Source organism: Rousettus aegyptiacus, unplaced genomic scaffold (genome assembly GCF_014176215.1).
Source record: "Rousettus aegyptiacus isolate mRouAeg1 unplaced genomic scaffold, mRouAeg1.p scaffold_m13_p_13, whole genome shotgun sequence".
NCBI classification, from domain to species: Eukaryota; Metazoa; Chordata; class Mammalia; order Chiroptera; family Pteropodidae; genus Rousettus; species Rousettus aegyptiacus.
The window spans coordinates 40,523,847-40,551,332 of NW_023416288.1; the positions used below are offsets into that span (position 1 = coordinate 40,523,847).

Sequence of the window (27,486 nt, forward strand, 5' to 3'; positions counted from 1 at the left end):
GGGCGCGGCGGCCGGCCGGGGGGAGGGGAGGCGGCGGCGGCGGTGACAGTTTGAATTGAACGCGAGCGGAGCCGAGGCGGCGGCGTTTCCTGCGCCGCGGCGGGCGGCCCGGGGGAGCCGGGGGGACGCGAGCCGCGGCCTCCGGCGCCGCGGGCGGAGCAGCCCGAGCGGGGTCGCCGCGGCCCGGCCCGCCGGCTCGCGCGGCCCCGCGGCCCCGCCGGCGTCCCCCTCGTGGGCGAGCGGGGCTGGCGCGGGGGCCGCGGGGGCCGTGCGCGCCCGGCGAGGGCGGCGGCGGGAGCGAGAGCGATGCACCAGGCTGCAGCTGCGGCGAAGGCGGCCGCGCTCCCGCGCCGCGCCGCCGGCTCGCGGCCCCCTCCCCGCCCCTCGGGGTTTCCTTCCCCAGACGCCGCCCCGGGGCCGGTGGAGGGCGGGCGAGGCTCGAGTCCGGACGAGAAGGAGCCTGGCTCGGGCTGAATTTTTTAGGCAAAAGGGGAAAGAGAACGTCTGGGAAGGGCGCCCTCCCGAGGAGTGGGAAGGCTGGGGAGGGTCGCGGGGAAAGGGGGGACCCTCTTGGAGACACGGACTGGCGGCGTTTAAGGAAATTAATTTTTGAAAGCATTTCAGTAGTCTCTGTTATTCTCTTAAGAAGCCCTTTCATTTCCTCTCCTCCCCCACGTATTGGAAAAAGAGCAAGGCCGTTTCATTCACATTTTCCACTCCTGAGTTCCATTTCGTACTGTGTGTATAGTGGGAAATAAGCAACCGAGGTTTTTTTTCTAACACATTTTACTTGCTGAGTTGCATTTTGAGAGTACACTGTTTCAAATCGGGCTGTTTACAGTGTAAGGAAAGAATATGTGACGTCCAGGTGCTTGCTTAGTTACTGAAATAACTTATTCTTGCGAGTTTATTATTGTAGTTCAACTTTAAAGTTTCTTTTGGCTTTATTTTGATAAAAGGGAAGACTATCTTCCCAAATGCCCTTGAGACTCTAAATGAACAGATAATTTATGTTCAGAGCATTTTGCTCGGTTTACATATTTATATACACGCAGGTGATGAACATAGTCAATCCACCCCCCACCCCCTCAACTTTTAAGCAAGTGGAGGCGGAAAAGCTTTTTAGGCATTAAGTGTACGGGTACGCAAGAAAAGAAGTTTATGGAATCCTTACAGACTGAAAGATGGTACCTTAGGATATAAACAAAGCTGGTTCCTGCTGCCCGGATCCCTTATTCCTTCAAATAGCAAGGGAAGGAGCAAAGGGGGAGGGCAGGAAACAATCTTTCATCCCACCCAGCTGTTCAGCGGGTGGGGCTAGAGGAGATGGGATTGAGTGGAGCTATGAAATAAATGTGGAGGCTACATGGACGGTTTGTACGGTGGCACGGCGTCAGTCTGTGATGGGACAAGATGGAGCCAGGTCCTTCTAATACAGTTATTAAAAGTATCACATCCATTCTTAGGCTTACAGAATTGAAGTTCATGACTGATACTGGAAATTTATTTTGTGTTTACATCAAGTAGACCTTATTTACAGACAGGATGTATTGTTGTAATGTAGTTCCGAATTTTTGGTTTCTGGTTTTGATTTGAAGAAAAGGTATTTGATATATAACTACGTGAAAAGTAGTGTGATCAGTATATTGTGTCAGAAGTTTGTTATAAAATTGATTGTTGGATTTGTGCATTTTCTCATAGAGATAATCTTGAATAAATCATGCCAGAACTTCTGAGCTAGTCTGAGACAAGGTAGGATTCCTGATAGACCTGAGCGCAGTTGCAGAGAGTTAACGAGTCAACAGCAACACAGACACACACCCAAAAAAATCTTGGGGAGGAGGAAGAGTTAGATCTGTGGTTTCCAAGATCTCATGAATCCCCATTCATGAGACTAGTCAGATGACTAGACCAGTCAGAGTGAAGATAGTGGTAGAGCAGTTTGGTTTCAAACTTCTTATAATTTGGTGGTTTGCATGTTCACTACATACTCTGCTCTGGGTTTTGCCAATAAGAGCATTCTTACCAGACTAAATTATCAGTTGAGAACCATGTTTCACATTTTGAGCTAATAAGCTAAATTCAGTTTTTGATTAGAGGTTGAAATTTTTTATTATAACCTTAACGTTTATGCATTTTACTAAATTTTAAGACAGAACTTTTTGTATCTTTTTTTAATCTAAGTTTGGACTGTAAATGATGTAAGATTTATTGTACAATGAAACTGATGTAGAAAAAATGTGTTTTTGCAGAGTAGAATTTTAAGGTAGTATGATTATAGGTTAGTCCTGTCTGATGAGAGCATAGTCTTAAATGTAGACTATTGGTCTCTACAGCAGTGTTTTATATACTACAAGTTGAGACCTATTAGTTGATTTTGAAATAAATTTTGTGTATTTCTACTTATGCGTTTTAAAAAGTAGGAAAAGAAATAGAAAATAGCAGTAGAGCGCACTTAGTATAATATGGGGAGGAGCTAAATTTTGTTAAAGCAGTAGCATTGATGTTAAGCCATTACTAGTTTAGAAGTTTTAACACTCAAGTTCATTCAATTAACAAATATATGTCTTGTGTCTGCTGTAAGCTGGGCACTAGAGAAACTGAGTTACATTCTGTGATAGTAAAAGTAGAAGGCATGGTGATTAAGAGCTTAAGATTTTGGAGTCAGACCTCCATTCACATTTCTAAAGCTTAACTGAACCTTGAGTAAATAACTTTTTCTGTTTTCTTCTCTGTAAAATGAGAATTTTAGAGTTATTGGAGAATTATATGAAAATGAAATGAGATCATGTATGGCAAGTCCTTAGCCTGGCATGTAACACTCAGATCTTAACCTAAAAGAAAGTTATCAGACTGTATGGTAATTGACTACTTTTCTGCCTGCGTTGTTTCTTAAGGTCAAGGACTGTATTTTGTTCACTTTTGTATTCTCCGCCTTGCATTTACTTAGTAAATCATTTGATATGATTTAAAGGTATATATACAGTGGGAAGAGTACAGAGCAGGATACCTTTTTCCAAACTGGAAAAGGTGAATCTTTAAAGATGGGTAGGAGTGATTAGGCAGAGGAGGAAGGATGCTTAATCTAAGATGAGAAATCATCGTGGTATAGATTATGAGGCTCAACAGGTAAGCAGAGATCTGGTGTACTATGCTGAGGATTTAAAACAGTCATTATTAAAGGATTTTAAAAGAAGAGGGGTAACCATGAGCATTTTGATCATTTCAGTAGGGATAGATATAGCACCAAGGTGGAGCTAGTGAATTGAGGAGGGTTAATGTAGCTGTCCTAGGACCAAAAGATAAAAGGCATAAGTAGGGCATTGATAAAGGACGTGAAGTATAGGGGATGGTTGTGAGGTATGTGGTGAGTGAATGATAAACCTAGAATATCTCATCTTTCAGGAGTGTATGGGTGATGAATAGGTACCATTTCTTGAAATAGGTAAAACATGAAATGGAGAGGCATGGAGGATATCTTAGTGGGCGTGTCTAGTAGAGTCTCAATAATATCAGGACAGACATCTTGGATGGAAAATAAACATTTTGTGATTAGTGTAAATGTTTTCATTTGTGCTTTGAGTTTTTGTGTTTAGCAATTGAATCTGCCATATTGAAAAAAAAAAGCTAGACTGTAGTTTGGTCAATAAATTTGATGGTACTGTTTTTTTTTTTTTCTTTAAGACGTGGTATTTGTGGTTTGATGAACAGAGTTGAAGGAAATAGGAGTAAAGTGATTTGTGCAAAACTTCTGCTTTCTTCAAAGTTAGACTGAGGTCACCAATTTCTTGAGTAGTACTAAAATGTTTACTTATGAATAATTTCCGCTGGTATATTTCGCAGCTGTAGTTGTTTCAAACTAAGGGTCTGCTAATGTTTCTTTATACAAAGACATTTTGTATCTTTATATATTCAAAATGTCCATTGAGATTGTAATCAAGGGTTCTTTTTGAGGATGATTTTGGTATAGATTGTCAGTTTTAGTGAATACTGTAAATATTTTGAGTGAGATCATCATTTGTGTAAGAAGAGGCAAAATCTTCATAGTAATTCTATCTTAGTGCTTTCTTTTTATACTGTTATTAAAATAACCATTTGTTACATGTAGCAATCTGGGATGTAAGGTGATCTAAACAAGGAAAATTTTTTCAGTAAGTAATATACCTTCAAGCATCAACATTTGAAACTTTTTAAAGTTTCATAGACATACTTAGTTTCTCTTATGATTAATTTAAACAAATTAACTAGGAGGGAAAAAAGCCATTAAGTTGTTTCAATCACTGAAAGTTAATTTGTATTCTTTTTTAATTGCATATATGTGTTTTTTTCATGGTTGTAATTAGTGGTGTGTTAGTGGTTAGTGGTTGTTAACCCTGGTCAGGCATTGGAAACACTTCCAGTGTTAACACTCATGCAGGCGCATTAATTCACTAAGGTGTGAGGTTGGGTTGCAAAATTTGCATTTTACGTAGTTAGGTAATTCTGATGAACCTTTAGAGTTGATAACCTCTGGCATGAATTATATATTATGAAGTAATATATGTGAAAGTACTCTGTATACTCTTAAATTTTATACAAAACCAAGGTATTATTCACTTAATGTTATAGTTTTTCATTTATTAACCTATGTGAAAATTATTTTGACTACGTATATGGTGTTCCCTTGTTGATATCCTAATTTGCCGACCGTTTTTTAATTTTGAGACATTTTATAGTTTCAGTATTTTTGAATTTTAAGTGTTGCTTTCAAGAGTATCTTTAAGCATCTGCTTTCCCCAGTTATTTCCCAAGGGTATTTGTTAGTTTAGTACCTTAAACTTGTTTTAGTTTACATTTTTTTATATCACTGGAGACACATTTCTTATATATAAAGTGTTAAGCTTCCCTATTTTCAGGTAAAATATACTGAACTTATTAAAAATCATTAGGAATATTTGGTTTTGTGTTGTGACTTATATGGGGGCTATTAAGAAATGCAGTATGAGAATTCTTTTGTTTTTTAATTGTACATAGCTTTTCACATTTTTCTGTTCTTGAACGTACCTGCTTTCTTCTGTCCTTGAAGTTTGTAGCTATTCAGTTTGCTGTTACAAATCTTTGTGTTTCAGTTGCTCAGTTTTTATTTCCTGGTTCATATCTGTATTGAAAGTCTGCTACGTGTTAAGCGTTGAGTTAGATTGCCATTTCTGTTTTCCTGTTGTGTTCTGTATAATTGATATGCTGAGTGAAAAGGAAATCAAGTATAAATAATTAATGTTTTATAGATGTATAAAATAAATGTTCAAGTAGAAGAGAACTTTAGAAACCAAAATATGTAGTCATTGTATAATTTGCAAAGACTATATGTGCTCAGAGGACAACTTTTTTAGTTTTCTCGTTGCTGAGAAGAGTGAATCAAGGAGCTGACATTTCTCTCTCTAGTTTAAGTTTGGAAACATGAGAACTGGGGATGAAAGGATGAAATTAGTGATCTTAGAACTGTAGTCATTCTTATCTTGGGTTTTCTATTAGAATATAAAAGTTGGTCTAATACAGAACAACTAGGAGTTACTTTATGAGAGGATTCATTCAGTTGTGAGCCGAAAAGTTGACTAGAATGAGTTGATTGGCAGTTGGACTCACCAAAAGTAGTTTAGCGTTTGTGGTGTCGTGCTGTTAGATAATTACGTAGGGGTAGTTCCTCTTTTTTTTTTTTTTCTTCCTTTTTTGAAATCTTGGAGTAATTTTAGACTTGCTGAAAAGTTGCAGCCCCTATCTTTTTGAAAGTTAAGTATTTGGTCAACATGGAGAGAATGCAGAAGTAATACCAGAAACATACAAACACGTCATGCCATATGAGAAATGCACTGTCACCATTAGTACTGGCCTAGAGCAAGGGAATAAGGGAGGAGTTTTATGCTTGATGGAAATTTATTTGAATCCATGTTGGAAGTTTTTGGTTAGCGTTGGGAGATTCTACTGATTTTTAACTGAAGGATGAGTGTTCTGATTCACTAGTTGATTTCATTTAACAAATTAGAATCTAACCAAGATGAACAAAGGACTTTCTTTCCTGTTGAGTGGCTTCCTCATTGGTCTTATTGCTTCCAGTTTCTTTCCACTTCATTCAATAAATGTATGTAAGATTATTGTACCCAAAACTCTACTTTCATAATTGGCCTATTGTAGAACTTTAAATATCTATTATTTACAATATAGGCTTCTAAGGTTTTCATTTAAAATACTGTTTCCTGGGCCCTACAAACGAGAATCTGATTCCCTATTCTTGTCTGGGGCCCAGGTATCTGATTTATCAAGCTCCTCAGATGCTTCTGCTTATAGTCAGGATTGAGAATCACTTATGCGTAAGATAAAAAGCTCAGAGGCTTTAATAATAGCTGTTACCTATTGCAGATTGTACTTATTGTATGTGAAGTGCCAAATGTTTCATACATACATTACAATAACCTCATAAAAATATCCTAGCAATCTAAGGCTCAGAAGGGTTATGTAACCTACCCGACAGAGCATAGCTCTGAGTTACAGCAGATAACTGGAATTCATATTTCTAGCTCTAGCTTTACTGCCTTATGATTCTGTGTTGCTTCGTTAAAACTTAGGCAATCATTTCAGGTCCTTCTTGGTTTGGCTGTTTTCTTCTACTGAGATCAAATCATGTTTTGTATTCTTTCCTCTGCTTATGCTTTTTTTTTTTCTGACTTATGCTATTCTTATCTACCTTGAAGTTCCATCATTAAGGAAGGTTCAAATCAAAACTCATTCTGGGGAATTTTCCCAAGTATCTAAGTCTTTGATGATCCTTCCCTTATCCTGAACTTCTTTAAGACTACGCTTTTAGTAGGTAAGCACTGTCAGTTTTTAATGTATTATCAGTTCTTGTTTATGTTTAAGATTTCAAGTATTGTTTGTGGGCTAGTACTGCAGTTTTGCAATGGTTGGCATGCTTTTTTGAGCTGCCCACTGATCTCTGGCTTTATTGTATATAGTATCGATCTTCAGTTGAATGTTGCTTTTATAATGAAATATAAGTTGACCTTGGTTTTGGGTAAAATTATCATTTGCAGTTTTGAGGTATCGAAATATTTTGTTTACTTCAGTAGCTTTTCAAGTCTTTGGTTGTAAATTTATAAACGAACATTTACATTTATCGTAACTTATTAATAATTTCAACAATAATATAATTTGGTTTGCAGTACAGTGTTTTGAAAGTACTTTTTGTAGGAGCTACATTAGTCTGCTAAGGCTACCATAACAGAATACCACAGATTGGGTGGCTTAAACAACAGACATTTATTTTCTCATCGTCCTGGAGGTTGGAAATTCAAGATCAAGGTGCCAGCAGCTTTGGTTTCTGGTGAGGTCTCTTCCTGGCTTGCCTGTGGTCTCCTTCGCAGTGCGTCCTCATACGGCCTTTTCTCTGTGCACGTTGGAGAAAGGGTGAGAGATCTGTCTAGTGTCTTTTCCTCTTTTGAAGATACCAGCCCCAGGGGATTGGGGTCCCACTGTTATGGTCGCCTTTAACCTTAATTACCTCTTTAACGGCCCTGTCTTTCAATACAGTCATAATATAGGAATTTTGTGGGGGAAACATTCAGTCTATAACAGGACTTGAATTTCTATGTTTCTGTATGGTGTAATGTAGGTAAGTTAAAGAAAATTAAAACAAGTAACGATGAATACTTATATTTCTTTTCATTAGAGCAATGCTAAGAGAACTATCAGTAAAACATTTTTAAGAGTCATGGGATTCAGCATTCTGACAAGAAATGGCTTTGATGTCTTTAAAAAGCTAGTTTGAAAGATATAGTACATAAATAATTTGAATTCTTTCACAAAACTGTTGTGTTCATAATGAATGCTACCGCAAAATACAGAGAGTGTATGTGCGTGTGTCATGAGCGCACGAGGCACAGTAGGGACTGATTAAAACGGAACAAAGTTAATCCCTTAAAATTTTTGAGTACATTCTTGATACTCTTATTATTTTGATATTTCACAAAACCTCGGGATTGGAAGACGTAAGTCATTTAATCTAATGTCCAGTGTGTAGCCACAAGCATGTATGGTCATTGAACACTTGAAATGTGGCTAGTTTGAATTCAGATTTGGTATGAGTAAAATACACAGGATTTTAACAACTTTACTTAGAAAAAATATATAAAATATCTTACTATTTTTTAAATTGATGCATGTCGAAATAATGTTTTGGGTATAGTGAGTTAAAGAAAACATTACAATTAATTTTACTTGTTTTTGCTTTTTTAAAAGTGACTACTAGAAAATTTTTAAGTTGCATGTGTGGCTTGTGTTATATTTCTAATGGACAGAGTGGATCTAGCCTGTGTTAGAAACTTGCTACCTTCTGAGGAAGCACATTTCATCTTTGAGTAGCTGTCATTGTTAATTTTTTTCTTCCTATTTTTGTATGTATCAAGTTTGTCTTTGGTATTTGTATTCAGAAGTTCTCATTTACTCCTTGAGACCAAAAAGTAAGTCTAGCTTCACTTTTAATATTATTATTTAATAGTTCGAAAACAACTCTTTCGTAGAGATTTTAGTCTTTCCATTTCCTGTAACAACGTTTATATGGCAGGGGGTTACATCCTTCCAGCTATCATTGTTATGGCCCTCTAAACTTGATGTGGTACATATCCCTGCTGACACCAAGAACTGAATATCTTGTCATCTTAAAATTACAGATCAGGTTACATCTATCTTTTGTCTTGTTCTACATGCTATATGTCTTTTAATGAGACCTACAGGTAAATTACCTTTTAGGGTAACTTTATTGATTTTCGGAGCATAACATCAACTAAGATGTCTCTACCTTTTCCTCTTATGCTATTTTATTTTACTCTACAACGCATTTTTTTTTTAAATTAGAGGAACCTTATTGATCAGATGGATGAAATGTATTCTACCACCTCCTTATTTTTTGTAGTCCTATTTTATAGTTCTGATCTTAACTGAAAGTTTGTCTTTCAGACTCTTGTTTGGGAGTGGGAAAAAGGACATGGTTTAGATTCACATATTTCCATGTTAAATTTTATTTGGATTCTTAGTGTGTCATATAAATAAAGTTTTTGTTACCTTTCTCAGCATTTATCATCTACAGGTTTGACAAGCATATCTTTCATTTTTTTATCAAAGTATTGAATGATGTTATTTAGGTTTAATTAAGGATGGATCCTTGTGTATAATTCTACCTAATTTGACATGCAGCTTACCAGCTATTAATCCATCTTATTTTATTAGTTTTTTTTTTTAGCCTTTGTTTCTTTGTCTTACCCATATTCACATCAGGATTGAAATCTCGTCAGAATTACCTTCTTTAATTGCTTCCTTCGAAGTCTAATGAACTTGTCAGAAATAGAAAATAAAGAGCATCTGACTTACCTAGTAAAAAAACCATACTGACTTGTGGTGAACACTACTTCATTTTCTATGTGATTCTTTTTTTAAAATGCAAATGATTCAAGCTTCTTAATAATAACTCGGAAAACAAAAACTAGTATAACTAATTACTTCCAAGTCCAGTTAGCAAAATACAACCAATGTTAAAATTTGGATATATTTTCTTTTTGGCTTTTTTTGATACACCTTTTAAAAAGCTGTAATCGATGGCGGCATATGATTACGTTTTCCTCCGGTACTTAAGCTAAGTTATCGACAGGTGTATGTTTCACTTTTTCAGAAATTGCCAAACTATTTTCCAACATAGTTGTAACATTTTACAATCTTGTCAACTGTATATAAGAATTTTAGTTGCTTCACACACTCACCAACACTTGGAATGTTCACTCATTAATTTTAGCCATTCTAGTAGAATTGTAGATACCTCACTGATTTTAATTTGTATTTTCCTAATTGCTAATGATGTTGAGGATCTTCATCGTGTGCTTATTTGCCATCCGTGTCTTTGGTGGTCTGTTGAAATCTTTGGTCCATTTTTAAGTTGGGTTATTTGTCTTTTTGAGTTATGCGTTTTAGATAGTCCTTGGTTGAACTATGCAAATAACTTCTCATCATACTTTTTCCACTATCTGTCACTAATTCTTGCCTGTCACAATTATTACTGCGCTGTTTGCCTTAACAGTGAATTTCTGTTTCTATTCTACATTTTTAAAATTGGATTGTTTTTGTAAAAGCTGTTTTTATGTATTCATTCATTCAATTATTTGTTAATATTGGTATAAGCATGTGAATATTAATTTAATCATTTTGTTGTTCAGATTGTCTCAGGTTCGACTATTAAGAGCTCTTTCAGGTTTGCTCGTATTCATTGTTTCATGGTGTCCCTTCAATTTTTGGAGCACTTCCTTACTTTCTAGTTTATCTTGTATTTTTTCTTCCTTATCCTTGGAATCATTTCTCCAAGGAGTTCAGGTTCTTTTTTCTTTTTTTTTCTTTTCTTTTTTTTTTTTGAGAATAATATTTAGAAACCTAGATCTGAATACTGGAAGTGCTTATTGCTGTTGGGGTATCATTGCTTCTAGGTATCTTTAGCAGATAGATCTAGGAAATTAATTATATACATTCCCACATCTATATTTCTATATATATCTAAGAGTGTATAAATATATATTAAAAACCATGGATTCATACTGATACACTGTCTAGTCTACTAACAAGGTTCAGTCTAGTCTTTCTCTTTTCCTCATTTGTAACTCCTTTCTCCAACTGTGAAAGACCAGGCTCTCATCCACAATTTATTTGCATGTTTGTTCAATTCTGGTATATATATAAATGTAGTTTTAGAATTGCTGTATAAATACATTTACTTACTAGGAGATAGTGTTTGCATTTACGTTTTGTATTTAGTTTTGTATGATTAAAATCTATTTTTCAAAGTTAACTTATGTTTTCTTCCCCAGTGGTTATGTTACTCATTTGAAATACAGTTAGCTTCATTTGTTACTGTTCTAGTCCATTTCGAATTGTTCTTACATCCTGGCTGATCTTTTCTTTCTTTTTTTTTTTTTTTGAAAAAAATTATTGAAGCATGAAAAACATGACTGTGGTGTTAATAGTCAGCTTTGTAAAACAGTATGTCCAGAAGTGTGACATCTCTTACCCTAGTCTCATTCCTCTTTTCTACCACAGTCTCACCCATACATATGGATAGCCAATCTCATTGGTGTCTGGTTTAGTTTTTAGTTTCTTCCTACATTTTTGCACAAATGAAAAGAAACATGTAAGTAAAGAGATATGAATAATATATGTGAAAGGTAGGGTGTAGATCTTCTGTTTCTTCATCTAATGTCTAGTTGTTTAATCCATTTTTGAAAACGAAGTATTGAAATCCAATTATTATTTGAATTGTCTTGTTTCTCCCTTCCATTTTGTTAGTCTTTGTATATTTTGGAACTCTGTCACTAGGGGCATATTTATTTATACCATCTTGATAAATTCTTAGTGGTTTGGTTATCTTATGGGAGATCCTCCAGTGAACCACCAGACGGTCAAATAATAATGGTAGGTAGTTCTTTGGGAATGGGGTTTTGAAGGAGCCCGTTCTGCCTCCTCCAGTGGCTGACAGACTGCCAGATTTTGCCATTGCATGTTGGTTTTTAAGACTCTTGTAGAGCTGTGGAAGGGAGATGAGAATGCGCAAGTTAAAATGCAGCAAGTGCTGCTGTTTTTCCTGAGATTCAGCCCATTTTATTAAATAAGCACTCTGGATTGCTGCAAGCCTTTTCTTATTTTCCAGAGTTCTGAAGAAGTCGATTTTGCTAATTTTGCCAGTTTCTCATTGCGTTTAATGGAGAAAATTTTCTGTGATCTTTACTCTGCCAGTTTCTTTAATACCATTCCAGTCTATATCCTTTTGATTTTCCAGTCCACACACAAGAGAACATTTAAAGGTACATAATACTGTGCCAACTGTGTAATACAGGTTTTTTTCACTATTTGAAAGTAGAGCGTTCCTGTAAACCTTTCATAAACCAAAATAGCATAAGACAAAGAAGCAGTTACTATTAATTTATATGGAAAAATTTTTGAGTGTTTCCAGATCCAAAAAATAACCAAACAAATCATACCAAGTATGCTTAATTACTTCCAGTTTTACACTAAGCATACACCCTTACGAGCTCTCTTAGGTTTTTCTGATACCTTAGGAGACATCTTGCCAACAGATGCATAAAATAAATTGAGATAAAGCACATTTGCTGAGAGACAGTTCAGCGCATGGCGCCTTAATGTTGAGGGTGGTGAGTGAAGTTTCTGGGGAAGGAGCATGGTGGTGCCACTTGCAGCTTGGAGTGTGAACGGCCTGTATAAAGGTTTGCTGTAAAACATACTGGACGAACGTTATTTTCCTTAGTGAAAACTGATATTAATGTAGGTCTTTTGTAAAAGCCAAGTGGCGTAACGTGAACTTTGGAGAAATGGTGGATGCCTGTAATGTTTTTTTCATTTAATGTATCCTTAATTGTCCTACCTAGTCTTCTAAACCTTTAATAGCTGCATGATATTTTAACATATGGGTGCACCACATACATTATTTGTTTCACTCGTTTTCGGAACGTGGTTTTTGCAGTTTTTCACTATTAACAGTGCCTCGTTGAACGTTTTTCCATCTAAATCTTATATATGCCTCAGATTATAAATTTGTGGAAGCGGAATTTGTTGAGTCTGAGGGCAAGAAAATGTTAAGCTTTTGGTCAGCTTGTTCTTCAGAGAAGTGTTTTAAATTTATATCGCACCAGTCATGTGGAGAGCACCTGCTTTTTCACATCCTCACCCAGTACAGGGTACTAGTAATTATTCATCTCAGTTTACACTCTCTAGTAGATCTTTTGGCAATGATGAAAATGTTCTATATCTATGAAATATTTTATAGCTAGTATGGTAGCCACTAACCACGTGTTTCTTGAGTACTTGAAATGTGACTAGTTCTGAATGATGTGTGCTATTATTTTAAAGATTATTACAGGAGAAAAAAATTTAGAATAATGAATAATGTAAAATAAATCATAATTTTTATACTGATTGCATGTTAAAATAATATCGTATATGCATTGAGTCAAATAATTCATATTATTAAAGTTAATTTCACCTTTTTACTCTTACTGCCTTGCTGTGTGCCTACTAGAATATTTACAATTACACATATGATTCACTTATGTTTCTGTCAGACAGCACTGGCGTAGACTCCAGACCATTCTCCCTTTAAAAAGCTCAATTTCTTTAAAGCCTATTTAACAACAGCATTTTCTCATGCTTCTTAAATTGATCAGTCACCACATTTTTGTTTTCTTCTTATTCATTAAAGATGGCACTGAACACCGAGTTTTCCTTTCCGCCTCAAACTTATTTATCATCATTCTGGGACCTTTTTAGTGTCCATATGTAAAACTTGTTTAATAATTTAGCCTCACAGTTTCTGGACTCTGCTTGAGCCATCATTTTAATGGCTCCATTTTGTTATCATCTGGAACTTCTGTTTCTTCACCTATAAAATCTTAATTTTGTGGCCCATTCTGACCACAATTTCGTATTTTTAGTTATCTCACTTCCTTACTTCCTGCCTTTCATCCTTGGCCCTCTTCATTTTTGTTCACTGAAATGCTTCAACTGCACTTGTCAGCTCCCTTGATCCTTTGTACTTCTGTGCACCCTTTCTGCAAAATAGGTTTCAAGCGCATCCAACAGATTGTTGGCTTCTGCTTTAGTGACAAATTGCTACCGGAGAAGAAGATCCCACAGATAGGTGGTCTTCAGCCTTAACTAATGGACAGAATTGCTTCACTGTCTTCTGTATTCCGAGCATTTCTCCCTGTTCTTGTGGTCGCTAATTCAAATCTTTACCTCTGAAAATTCTCTGGTCCTCTCCTCCCCATTCAGGCTTAGCAGGTCATTTTATCTCTGGTGCTTATAGAAAATCCTGTCCTCACTTTAGAACATTGCCTGAATCCTAACTTACCTTCCTTTTTTCAGCCACTTGTCTACTTGATCTTTTCTATTAACATTTAAACAAATGCAACTATCCTTTTTAAAAAAATATCCTTAAAACCCTGCCTTGACCCTGTGTTACCTTCTAGCTTCTCTTGCCCATCTCTTCATAGATAAGCATTCGGAAAGGTGGCTTACATTTGTTATCTACAGTTATTCACTGCTTATTTACTTCTGGCCGCCTTCTTCCCTTGTGTTTCCCCTATCTTTACACTGCTCTGACAGGATAGGGATTCTTCTGTATCTTTATATTGACCACTCTAGAGCATTTGGTAGAGTTGATCACATCTTGAAGAAGGAGGCCACTACTGTTGACCTCTTTGAACTTCTCCTGTGAACTACTTTCTTTGTTCTCTCTCACTTTCTCCTGGATTCGTATAGGTGATGGGGGGGGGGGGGGTGGTGTCGGATGTAGGTGTTCGTTCTGGCCTGCTTCCTGTTTCGTGTAGTGTATTTGGATTCTTACCTATGGCCTAGTACCATTTAAATGTTGATGACTTACAATGTTAGTATTTATCTAACCTTGATATCTTTAGAACTTCTGTCTTTTATACACATAGCTGCCTAATAGACCTACGTCCAAAGTCCAGTTAGCACCTTAAACTCAAAAGATTCCTGCCTTTAATGATTGGTGCCATCATTAATCCAGTTGTTGAAACCTAAATTCAGAAACCTGAATCTTCCCCTGACCCAAGTTAGTTACAAAGATCTGTCAGTTCATCTCGTTAATATCTAACCCCCACTGTCACAATAGAAACTAATGTAAGCTGCATATACGATTTAAGCTTTTTTAGTAGCCACATTTAAAAAATAAAAAGAAGTGGGTGATATTAATTTTAGTATTATATTTTATATAACCCAACATATCTAAAATTTTAACATGAAATCAACATAAAAATTAAGATTCTTTTTCATTTTTTAAAGTAAATTTTCAAATTCTGACACGTACTTTATACTTAAGCGCATCTCAGTTTAGGTCGTTTTAAGTGCTCAGCAGCCACATGTAGTCAGTGACTGCCTTATTGGACAGGAGAGTTCTAACTTACATTTCTCTTCATCCCCACTGCGTCTGTCTTAGTTCAAGTCCTCATTTCTTCCCTGCGCTACCACAGCAGCTCTTGGGATTGCTCCAGTTCATCTTCAATATTTCGTTAGTGGTAATTTTCTAAAATATGAATGTGACTGCATATTAATTAATGTAATTGTGCATTCTTCTTCTTCAAATCCTTTAATGCTCTCCATAAGCTTTCAAGATGAAATCTAATCTAAGTTCCTTAGCATGGCTAACAAATTCCTTCATGATCTGGCTTTTGCTTAATTTTCTTGCACTTTAGCTCCTGGGCTCTGAACTTGAGTTGTGTTGAGCTGTTCGTAGTTCCCATAAAGAGCCATGCTTTTCTCTTTTTTGGGGGGCCTTTGCAGTTACCACCTAGCCTACCTGAGACCCAATTCTCCAGCACCTACCCACATTTCTCATTAGACCCAGGCCTGCTAGTCCTTCAGCATCTGAAAATTCTGACCCCTGGATCGGACGAAGCACCCTTCCTTTTTTGTTCTCATAGCCATCCTTTTGTGCTTGCCTATGCCATAGTAATTATCACTGTGTTATTATAATTGCCTTCTAACTTACCCGACCTTAGATTCTTAGTTTCATAAGCAGGGACCTTGTTTTATTCACTTCACATTCCTAGTTGCTAGTACATACCTCGTAAGGATCTGATAACTATCTTGAGTGAATGAAAGGGTGTGGTCAGTAATTCTATAAGTAGAGACCTAAATGCCAAGTTCAGAGCAAAGAAAAAAAATCTATTTAAATTTTAAGGTATCTTATCCTTACATGTGTTCAAGAATTAAATATGAAAATCTTTTGAACAGATTAACCAAGACTCTCAAATAGAATTAAGAAAATAAAAGTTGTTTCCTCAGTACACAGTTACTCATTTCAGTAAAAAGGGAGGAGTAGGAGGCATTCAAAGTAAGACATGAACCTTTAAAAAAAAGTTGATGTTGGACGTCAAAGCCAACATTTAGGACATGCCTGCGTAATCTTGCAACATCTTAAGTGTTCTTGTTATATTAAATCTAGAATCTAGGAATTTTTACATCAGTTATATTTAGTATATTTAAAACATTTAATGATGTTTTTAATTTTTTTCTTGGGTTATGTAAGAGATGGTAGGAATTTAAGCAAATGCTAGACACTTATATCCATGTATATGATGTAAGGCTTTTGTTAAGAATGCTAAGAAGTAGACAAGTAATTTCGTGAATATCTTTCCTTTATGTGTGTATATATATATATATATATTTTGTATTTGGAATAACGTCAATTTTAGGAGAAATTTAATTTTTGTCAGTGTATAAAATAACATATAATATATCTATGTTTTAAAACCCAAAGGGATGCAGATTGAACTTGAAGCTCTTTAGGAAAGACCTAAAATATATCTTTGAAATTTAAAGCTATTGATGTAAACCTTGGATTTTTGTAGCCTGCTTTTTTTTGTTGTTTTGTTTTTTTTTTAATTGCAGTTACTAAAGGGAGAAATAAAATTTTGGTCATTAAGGTAATTTGAGCTGACCTCTTTTTGTGAAGAATGGGGGAGTTGAAGGTTTTTTAGTAGATCTTACCAAAACTATATCTTAATTTTCCTCAAATTCTGATTTTTTTCATGCTTCCAATCTGTTACAACTCCCCTTGATCAATTTTGTTACTGAAAAGCATCTTTAGCAGTTTTCAAGATACGTTGCTGCTTTTCTACTTTGGGAAATTTATTAGAGCAAGTATTTATATTCAGACCTTCAAAAATGATAATGAGATTTCAGATGCCAAGATTTTGGTAACTTTAATCTTTAGAATAGGAACAAGTGGCAAGAGAATAGAAAGAATTTTTAAGGGTGCCAATAATCTGTCCATTGGAACCTGTTCGAAGCATCTTGTTCTGCTAATATAATTGGTTTCTAGGAATAAGTTTAACTAAGTTAAGCTGAAATTACTGGATATTGTATTTATGTTGACTTTTCTACAAGCAGTGAAACAAGCAGCAATGGAATTGTTTGGCCGTCTTAAAAATGAATTTTGACATAGAGATTTGGCATCTCTATGTAACTAAAAGATTTTGTAAATGTATGCTTTTAGAAAAGATGATTTGGAACTCTTCTTGTTATGTAACCAGTTTTTGAAATCAAATAATATGTTTAAGACCTAAAAGTATTTTGGTAAATATACTTTTATCTATATTCACATGCTTATAAATGTCACAGTTATATCACTCACACCTATAAATAATGTTTCTTTTTCCAGAGATTATATTTCACACTGGCACTGTGAACATTTTATTTGTACAGGAAAAGAATCAGTGGGCGGTTAGGTCTTCTGAATTACAGAGTGTGGTTGATTTTAGCATCTGGGTAAGATTCTTATGCCATGTGAAAGGTCGATATGTTTTCGTCAACCAGTGCTATATTATTGGTGTATTTCCTAAGCTTGTCTTTAGTCTTTGGACACAGTTTCTTCCTCAGAAGAAAATTTCCTGAAAGTGTATTTTAGTCATTCAGATTTTAAAAATATCTCCTGTATATCAGCACTTTGCTAGGAATAATAGAGACGACGTTGACATGGTTCTGTCCCTCTGAAAAGTCAGTCATGTGGGGGCATGCAGAAGTAACATGCTTAATTTTAAAATAATTTAAAATGTAAAATTATTTAAAAGGTCATAATGGTTATTTGCAAAAAAATTGCTTACTCTCAACATACTCTTCTTCCTTATTATGTTATTGAGACTGCTCTTATCCAAAGTTACCAGTAATCTCCTTATTTCCAAATTTTATGGTCCTGTCTTTGGTATTTCATTTGACCTTTTGGTAACATTTAACGTAATTGAGTGCCCTCGAGCCAGTGCGGGTTCCTCCACACTGACTGACCTTTCTTACTCTTCGTCTGCCTAACATTTCAGGGGTGGAGTGCTCCAGGACTCTGTCTAGACCTCCTTTTATCTATAGTCACTCCTTGGGAATTTGATCCTCTCCTAATACTATCTGTATGCTTATGATTTCAAAATCTATATTTTCAGCACCAACCAATCTTGGAATTTCTTAAACTGCCTACTGGACATCTTTTCTTGAATATATAATAAATACCTGACACATAACACATTCAAAGCTGTTTTTGATTTTGGCATCTTTGGTCCTCACCTCCAGTCTGTTCCTTCTCTGTTGTTCCCCATTTCCCTAAGAGATATCACTAGCCATGGAGTTGTTCAAGCCAAAACCCTGGGAGTTATTTTGGTCTCTCTTCCCTTCGCCAGTCAAATCCAGTCCATCAGCAATGTTCTGACAGTTCTACCCTCAAAACATTCGGAGTCCTCCTTCTCTCTCCATGCTTCTACACCATCCAAAGTCAGTGCATACTTTCTTTCTTGGATTGTTGCAGTAGGCTCCTTACTAGGTTCCTTATTTTCACATGTTTTCTTAGCAGAGAGAGCTATCTTTAAAGCATAAATCAGGTCAGGTCACTTGAATGTGTGAAACCCTCCAGTGGCTTCCCATCATACCTAAAATAACATCCAGATTTCTTTTGTCTGGATCCCGCGTGGTCTGGCCTCTGCCTGCCTTCCTGACCTCATTTTCTATCACTTGTCCCCTGGCCCACTACTTCATGTCATTGTAGTTTGTGTACCTTCTTTTTGTTCCTGGAAGTAGCACATTCATCCTCACTTTGAGAGCCCCCCACTTTTTCTAGAATACTTGCCCCCTTAATTCAATCCTCAGATCATCCTGTATGCCAAAGATGGTTCTAAGAGTTGAGAATAAAGCAGTGAACGAGACACAGGGTCAGGCTCTGAGGCATTTTTCTTATGCCTTTTGTCTGGTCGGTTCCTTGAATATGCAGCCTGTAATATTTCCTTCTTCAGCTCTCCCAGATAGCTCTTTCTTTTTTGATGCCACAATTTATATAATTCATTTAAACTCTGCTTTGATGCAGCTTACATTCTAGTTGAAGGCAGGTTAGGGTGAAGATCGCAATAAATCAGATAAGTGAAATGTATGCTAAGGAGAAAGTCATAAAGCAGCAAAGTACTGAGGTGATGAGTAGGGTTGTAATTTTAGATAGGGTGGGCAGGGTAGGCCTCTCTGTGAAGGTGACATTTCCTGAAACTTCATATACTTTACAGCTTTTCTACCATTTCTTGTTAAGACTTCAGGTGCAAGGTATAGTAATTGGCATTTATAAAAAGATAAAGAGGTCTTTTGTTCTCTATTTTATCCAGAGAGCTGCTGAAAAAGGATTAAACTTATTGGGCCTTATAACCCACAAAAAAGTAGTATTTGACATATATAGAAACAAGTCTGCTATCAGTTTATGAGTAATTTCCCTCTAATTTGTTGAGTTACATGTAAGTAACTTTAATTTTTTCCTTTGTCTTTTGCTGTGTTCCAATGGATTGCCCTTCCTGTTTGGACTGAATGCGCCATGTACAATTCTTGGAATTCCTTGTTTACTGTTCCGCTGTGGACCTGTTCTGTTGGAATCTGGAATGCTGGAATGATGGAAATGTATTCTTTACAAAGTAGCTGTGAGTATACTTGATAATTTATACAGAGACTTTTTTTCAGTCTAAGTTGTCTTAAATTTAACTTACAGTTAGATGGAATATGAACTAAGGAAGCCTTAAGTTTAATACACTTTTAATACTACACATTGTAGGGCTTCAGATATTTGAATTTAAAATACTATATTCTGATCAATATCCTAATTATTATATTGAAAATTAGCTTTTCAATTTAATTGGCATGCTTATCTTCTCAACATTTGGCTTAAAATTAGTTTATATGAATGAAAAAAAGGGTAAAATGTTATGGATGGAATATTTAGCTTCAGATGTGATACTAGTAAGGAATGTAGACTATTCTTTGTTAAATCCAAATATGTTGAGTTAATGCTTTGATCTCATGAGGTTTTTTTTTTTTTAATGAGAATTTAAATGTGGCAAAAACTTTTAAGAGAAACATGTACCTCTTAGGACTGTTTTACCATTACATTTTAATGATGAATTAGACCCACCTCTGAGTAAACTTAACCAGTAAGACTCCCCTCAGACGGTCCGAACTATGGACAGGTTTTCTCACCAACGGGTAAGTTGAAAATCAGACTGACTTAGTGCACCAGTTTAGAAGTGGGCTTCTTTGGGTTACTCAGGAAACTATTCTTGAGGTTATCAGAGAATCAAAAACCACACAGAAAACTGAATTTTAACCATAATTTGGTTAAATCTGATATCCCTGATAATGGAGGCAGCAGGATTGTGTGAAACCTTGAAGTGACTTAATTGAATCTGCTGTAACAGCATGAAAGATACTGTTTATTGATTGATACTGAGCATGAGAGCCTTTAAGAATTTATTTTAAAAAAATTTAAACTCAACGTTTTGATTTCATGTATAAGACAAATTTTAAGAAACTCATACCTGTGGTAATTGGTCAGTATGAGTAAATGGGGTAGTTAGAAGAGTTCTTAATATAATTTTAAGGGGTTTTGAATTTTTTTATTGTGAAAAATCCTTGTTTTTTTAGATGGTTGGGCAGAATCTTACTGTTGCTAACTTACTGTAAATTGAAATCTTTGTTCTGAGGCTGGTTTCTTTAATTTTTATTTTATCTCCTTGTATATTTTGTAATTGATTATTATATTGTCAACTCATGCTTAATTCAATTTATCCATTGCTGCAGTTAACTGATACTCTTATTGATAACATTATAGACTCTGATTTGCCATGAATAGTCGTTTGTATAGTTTTCTGAAATAGGTTAATGAAGAGAAGTTGAAATGTGTGCAGAAGTTTTGTTGACGTATGGATAACTTGGCCCTTTTCGCTTTTCTCAGCAACAGAAGAACCTTGAAGGCTATGTGGGATTTGCAAATCTCCCAAATCAAGTTTACAGAAAATCAGTGAAGAGAGGGTTTGAATTCACACTCATGGTTGTGGGTAAGATATGATTTCTCACGAAAATCGAACTTTGATCTAAATTTTAAACTGTTAATTAATTGAATAAATTCAAGAAAACAATAGCCCAAATCACTGCAGGGATCATGCATTATATTATCTCTCATTATGAGACTACCTTTTAAATTTAGCTTGGTGGCATAATAGGATGTATATATTTTCTTGGCTCCTTTTTTAAGGTGACACAATTTTGGAAGTGAGTAAAAGTTAAGCAGTGAGGTCGGTGGAGGAATAAAAACGAGAGAAGTTCTCTGGCATTGCTAGAAAAAGAAACAGCATCTGGTGGTCGGTTACTTATTTCTTCAGGTTAATTTTATTTTGTGGCTTCCATACTACAGTAGAGTCATAGCACATGAACACTTCACTTAAACATATGTGCTCTCAATTTGAAAAAAAAAAAAGGATGGGATAGAGGATCATAATCATGTAAGTGATTACCCTGGGAATTCATTCACCCAATATAAGCCGTGGAATGAGTGAAATATGACTCTCCTTGCTCTTTAATTCAGTCTCATTTTTCTTAAGTGTTTCATCTTATGAACACCTTACCCTGCCTATAGTACATTTTAAGAGATTGTCAAGGGTTATTTTGACTGTAGATTGGTAACATCATTCATTATACATGAAGAAACATGTTACCATGTATAAGACTACATCTTAAATGACAATCTTAAATGTCTGTGTAATAGTTTTACCTTATATAGGCTAACTTGAGAACCTAAATACTAAGTATGATGCAACTTTATTGTATTTCTCTAATTTTTAAGAAGGTGAAACACAGGATAGTGGATTGACTATCCTTGTCAAAGAAAACCGAGTTGATCCTATGCCTTTATGTAGTGTGCATCAGTTTTTGCTAATACAGTCAACTCCTGGTATTTTTATTTTGATGTTGAATTAGACTAATTAATTAGCTATAAAATACTCCTTTATTGACGGGCAGAATATTTTATCAACTGACCAGAGTTTTTTTCATTGATTAACCTGCCTGTCTCTGGTTGTGTAGAAGCATGGTGTACTTAGCTTGCAAATTGCTCCTGTGGGTACTTTATGTATTTAACTCAAAAAGTGTTTAACAACAACCTGTGCAGTGAGTATTGTTGTTATCTCCATTTTAGAGATGGAGAAACTGAGGCATGGAGAGATTAGGTTGCTTGCCTTGGTCACATTGCTAGCAGACAGCAGAACCAAACCCAGTCTGCTTCTCAATTAGTGTGGTGTGTTCTTAAGCACTATGCAGAGGTCCATCTAGATAGAGTACTAGATGCAGTGCAGAGTTCAGTGAGTACCTCCTTGAAGGATTCTGGTAAAATCAGGATTTTACAAGTAACGTTTTACTCTTAGAACACAGTCAAGTCTAATTAAAGAGCGCACAAAGGATTGTCAAGTTCCACTTTGCAAAGTGTCAAACCTGTTCGTGCTTGGAACTCAGAAAGATTGTAGACTGCTTTATTTGACTCAAACTTATTTTGAAAAACAAGTGATATTAAATCTGTTATTTTGAATTCTTTGAAGATAAAATCCATAACTTAATCATTTCTGTGATCATTCGATCATTTCTTTATTAGCTTTACAAAATTTTGTAGTAGGGGTTTTTTTGCTTGTTTGTTTTGGTTGTTTTGTTTTAGATTTAGTGATTTGTCATGATGTATTTGACATATCAAATGTCTTTAGTAACAGTGACATTTCCATTCTTTTCAGTGGGAGGGAGCTTAGAACATACTGCTTTAGTCATTTTGGAGATTCAAAGTTTATCTTAATATGTTTTTGTATATGATTTATTAGCAAAAGTTTGGGAGGTAGTCAGTGACAGAATATATGTATAGTAACTGTCATATCCCCCCAACCCTCTTGTTGGTGTTTGAACTCATGTGATAGCATCCAGAGTTATCTGAAGAAATCGAAAGGTAATTTTGGCTCACTTTGTATCCAGGCTTTTGGGTATTTACTGGTATTATATTTAATTCTGAATGTAAGATATGTTGGATATTTGACATGCTTCCAGTAATATTTGAAAAATTTCTTGAACTCTGTATTTTTACTTTTAGTAATAAAAGTAATTTAAGCAATGATGATTGTGCAGCATTGCAGATATAGAAAAAGCACCGAACTGTACATTTTAAAATGGTGAAGTTTATGTTATGTAAATTTTATCTTACATAAAAAGGAAATAATTTAACCAAAGCAGAGAATGTTTAGGGGGGAGAAAAATCACACAATTCTACATATTTATTATTTTAAGTTTTGTATCCCTTCTAGGTTTTAAATCTGTATATTTTACAAAGTGCTTTTGTAATAAAGTTAATGTTTCATTTTTCAAAATTAGGAAATGCAGGAAAACAAAAATGGGTTGGTAGGTTGGATATAGTGCCATAAATAGTTACAAATAAATATGGTCGTAGATATATCCGCTTGCACATTTAATGATTTCCTTATAATAAAGGTATACATTTGAATTGCTGTATTTTTTAAGGCTTATGCATTGCCCTAAAATAGGTTGCATACCATTTTGCACACTCACCACGTATTGACAGCACCCTTTTCTCTGCACGTTGCCAACGTTTTGTCAATTTAAAGCCTAAAAATGGGCGTCTTATTTTCATCTGTATTTTATTATTGCTAGTCAGCTTTTTTTTTTTTTTTTATGTTTATATATCTTTGGTATTGTTTATTTTGTAAATGGTATATTCTAGTTTAATGATACAGAGATACTCTTAAGGACATTATTATTTTGTTGTCATTAGGTATTGACATCTTTTTACAGAATTTTTTCCGTGTGTGTTTTGGAGTAACTTGACCTTTATACTGTCCGTGCATTAACTTGACCTTTATACTGTTTGTGCATTAACTTGACCTTTATACTGTCTGTGCGATCTTTTGACCGTTATGCCTTTTGTCCCTTGATGTCCTTCTGCTCGATTCAAGGTTCTTAGGGACTCCACTGTTTTAAGATAGACAGGCTAAAGTTTTAGTTTTTTATTTTGCAATCTTAAATCCATGTGGGTTTTTTCGACGTGAGATGCGATTGAGGAATCTGATGTTTCATTTTATTTTTAAATGATTAAATAGACCTCCCAAAACCATTATTACAAGCTCGATCTTAAAAGATATATGTGCTCGGTTGGTTTACTTTCTCAACCTTTGGTTTAATTCATTCTGTAGTTCTTCCTATGTAAATACTACATTATTACAGTTATATAGTAATTATGTTGTTACTTGTGTAGGAAGATTATTGGGGTTTATGTTAATTTAGGGAGATAGGCAAACAAGAAGATAATATGTAAAATAATTACAGATTGTGTTATTTTCTAGGAAGGAAGTAAATATTATAGGATCTGTGTAGTCAACCAGGGAAGACTTGCTATAATAGAGGCAATACCTGAATTGACATATAGGGGAAATGTAAGCTAGGTAATATCCCAGTTTCATTTAGTAGACTTTATAAAAGTTCATTCAGTGTGATTTAAAAAATATAAAGAGTAGTCCTCTCATCCACAGGGGACGCCTGAAGCTGTGGATAGTACCAAACTATATATACTGTTTTTTCCTATACATACATACCTATGATAAAGTTTAGTTTATAAATTAGGCACAGTGAGAAATTAATAACTAAAAATAGAACAGTTATTATAACAATATACTATAATAGAAGTTATATAATTGGAAACATTGGCAATAGTTTTTAGTTATTCTTATGCTGAAATGTTTTAATTTGAAGCCATTCTAAACCATTTACATATAGAGAACACAGCTTTTTTCCCCCTGAAACATTGAGATGTATGATTCCCCATTACCCCCTAAACATTTGTGTTTCTCTTCCTCAAGGATATTCTCCTACATAACCATAATATGCCATCAAAATAAAAAATAACAAACATGTATGTTTGTATACATACATATAGAGACATACATATATGTATACATTTATATCTGTATTACATTTTTATCCAGCTGTATATTGAAAAACCTTAAGTTCACATTGATATCTCTAATTACAGTTAATCACCGCAGGGGTCATTCTTTTTATCTTTTCTATAGATGTCCTTTTGATGGTCAGAAACCAGTATCTTAATATGTTTACTGATTTGATCAATGCCCCATGTGTAACTAACCTGCTATATCTCCACACTCCTCTCCTTTCCCCTGTACAGTGGCCTTGCTCACCCCTTTCAAGTGCTATGACACCGATGCCAGGTCACTCTCACAACCCTGTTTGGGTTCAGGTCTTCTAGCAGACCCCCTCGTAAGCCTTTGTCTTGTAGGCTCGGAAACCCTGCTCTGGACCACTGTGGCTCTCCTTCCAGCATGTTCACCTGCCTTTTTTAAGCTCTAGATAATGATTTTTGGACTGAATTTTCAGGAAGGAAAAGTGGAGAGAAAGAACTGAAATAATTTTGAAGGTTTTAAAAACAAATATTTATCTGTATTATAGAATTAACTGCCGAATAGAAGAAATGTGGGGGTTTTTTTTAAATGCTTAGGTACAAAAAAAGGAGGGGTAGAAAAATTAGTAAAATTGTAATTTTGGGCTGCCATAGGACAAAAATGACTAATGGAGAGAAAACTTTGGAAAAATTTAGCTTGGAAATGAAAGTTATTTGCAAGTATGTGTAGTGTTGTAGAGGTTACATTTACATGTATTTTGATAAGTTGAGTTTGGAGAACTTTGAATGTTCTCCAGATTTATTAACAATTGAGACAAAGGTTAATATTTAGAAGGAAGAACACTTTGGGTCTTTGTTCTTGCACTGCCTAGAACCCTCAAATAAACATGATAAACACAAGCTAATTGTTCATATCAAGTAATTGGTTGTGAAGATTGTGATTCATTCTTAACTTACGTTCCTATGATAAAGATTATAAATTGTTTATTAAGTTACAGGCAGTAATAATTACAGTAATAACATGATGATATTTCCATAGCATTCATGTCAGGGTTCTGAGTATAGATTTTAATTGAATGATTAATAATTCAGATGACATACACTGATGAGCATTAAAGTGCTAGGAATTATGAACTAAGCTGATGATATAAAAATGGAAATGACCATTTCAATCCTCAAAGGAATTTCCAGGGAAGTGCACACTACTAATTACAATTTAATTTAATAATTGTTTTAGTATTGTTCATTTCAGGTGTAAACATCCAGGGGAGTTATTATTTGGGCTTATTGGGGTTAACATCTTATTTGCCTGATAGGATAGAGTCCTGAAACCAGTAACCATTGTGCTTTAATTTCAAATGCATATTTTGGCAGTTTTATAAAAGAACTAGTTATGCTTATTATTTATGTTTTTATCATATCATGAAAATCAGCCTTCTATATTTAAACTAACAAATCATTTTTATAATACTAAGTACAGCAGGTGTTATACAAAAGAGAATATCGTACCGAGCCTAGTTCTAAACTCCCAATTTCTGCCACAAAGGGGTTTTCTGATCTTGGACAGATCACTTTGAATCTCAGTTTCCTTATCACAACAAACATTTGCCTAGTCTTTCTAAGCCAGCGCACTGCACTGAAATTTAAAAAAAAGAGAGCCACGCCCCTGAGAACCTGAGAATGTGGGAGATGGTGGTGGAGTGGAGACGCCTAGGAAATGATGCTGTCTGCTGTCTAGCTACACTTACCTCACAGAGGGCTTGAAATAACTGTGTATATGAATGTACCTTGCCTATATACTGCATGTATAATGTGTCTAGTAAATATGTAAACTAAAAATCTTAATTGGAAGCATAAAACAATATATTAGTGCATGTGTATGATGTAGTTGAAAAATCCAAATACCAGGGATGAAGTGAATACAAAGATCAGGAATGGTTGAGAATGATAAGGCAGCTAATATGTTAAATACTTGCTTAATCTCTCTTTTGAACTCCTGCTTCATTGACCTCTTTCGATTATAAACATTTAGGGCACATATATTGTGCTCTTACTTTGCAATTCAGTATAGGTTGTTGAGCATAACTCTTTTCTGGTGAGAGTCAGATTTAACTAATTCGAAAGATTGCTGAGAATTTATTCTTTTTGTCTCCCATTATAAACAAAGCTTAACTGGGTGGCTTGCATTCTTCTTAAAATATAATTTCGCACTTGACTACTCTGTGCATTTCAATAAATATATTAAGTATTTTGCCCAAATTACTTATGTGACATCACTAATTAGTCTTAAGGTTGCACTTGGCTTTATAGTTGCTGAAATATTAGTGCTCTCTCTTGCAAACCTGTTGAATCTTATTTTCCCTTGAGTATTTCAGTTATATAAAGAATCTTAGGGCTTGTTTTTATTAAAGGTTGACAGTATAAGATTTTAATTTTGAGGTTCAAAATTAAATTTTTCATATAGGTTGGTTTTTGCTTTTGTTGAATTATGTTTCAGTAAAATGAGATTTAATGCCATTTTGCAGTTAATAGTAATATTTCTTGGTTCAGGCGATCATTATAGATAATTTTACTCTAAGGAAGAAACTTTATAAAAGTTTAGCTGTCTAAAAGGACAAGTAAGTGAAGAAATCAAATGAACT

The 27,486-nt window shown here is 35.1% G+C and overlaps 1 protein-coding gene across 6 annotated transcripts in view; it reads left to right on the plus strand.

The window, feature by feature from the left end:
• Positions 1-27,486, plus strand: part of SEPTIN7 (septin 7) — a 67,150-nt gene that overhangs the window by 416 nt on the left and 39,248 nt on the right. Inside the window, exons 2-3 of one of the 6 annotated variants that reach the window (XM_016159878.2) lie at positions 1,301-1,302; positions 20,840-20,942. In XM_016159878.2, the coding sequence (XP_016015364.1) occupies positions 1,301-1,302; positions 20,840-20,942 (105 nt within the window). Of the gene's footprint in view, positions 1-1,300; positions 1,303-8,388; positions 8,394-19,491; positions 19,533-20,839; positions 20,943-27,486 lie in introns of those variants that run through there. The other 5 variants (XM_016159871.2, XM_016159892.2, XM_016159889.2 and 2 more) reach the window with 5 other exon arrangements.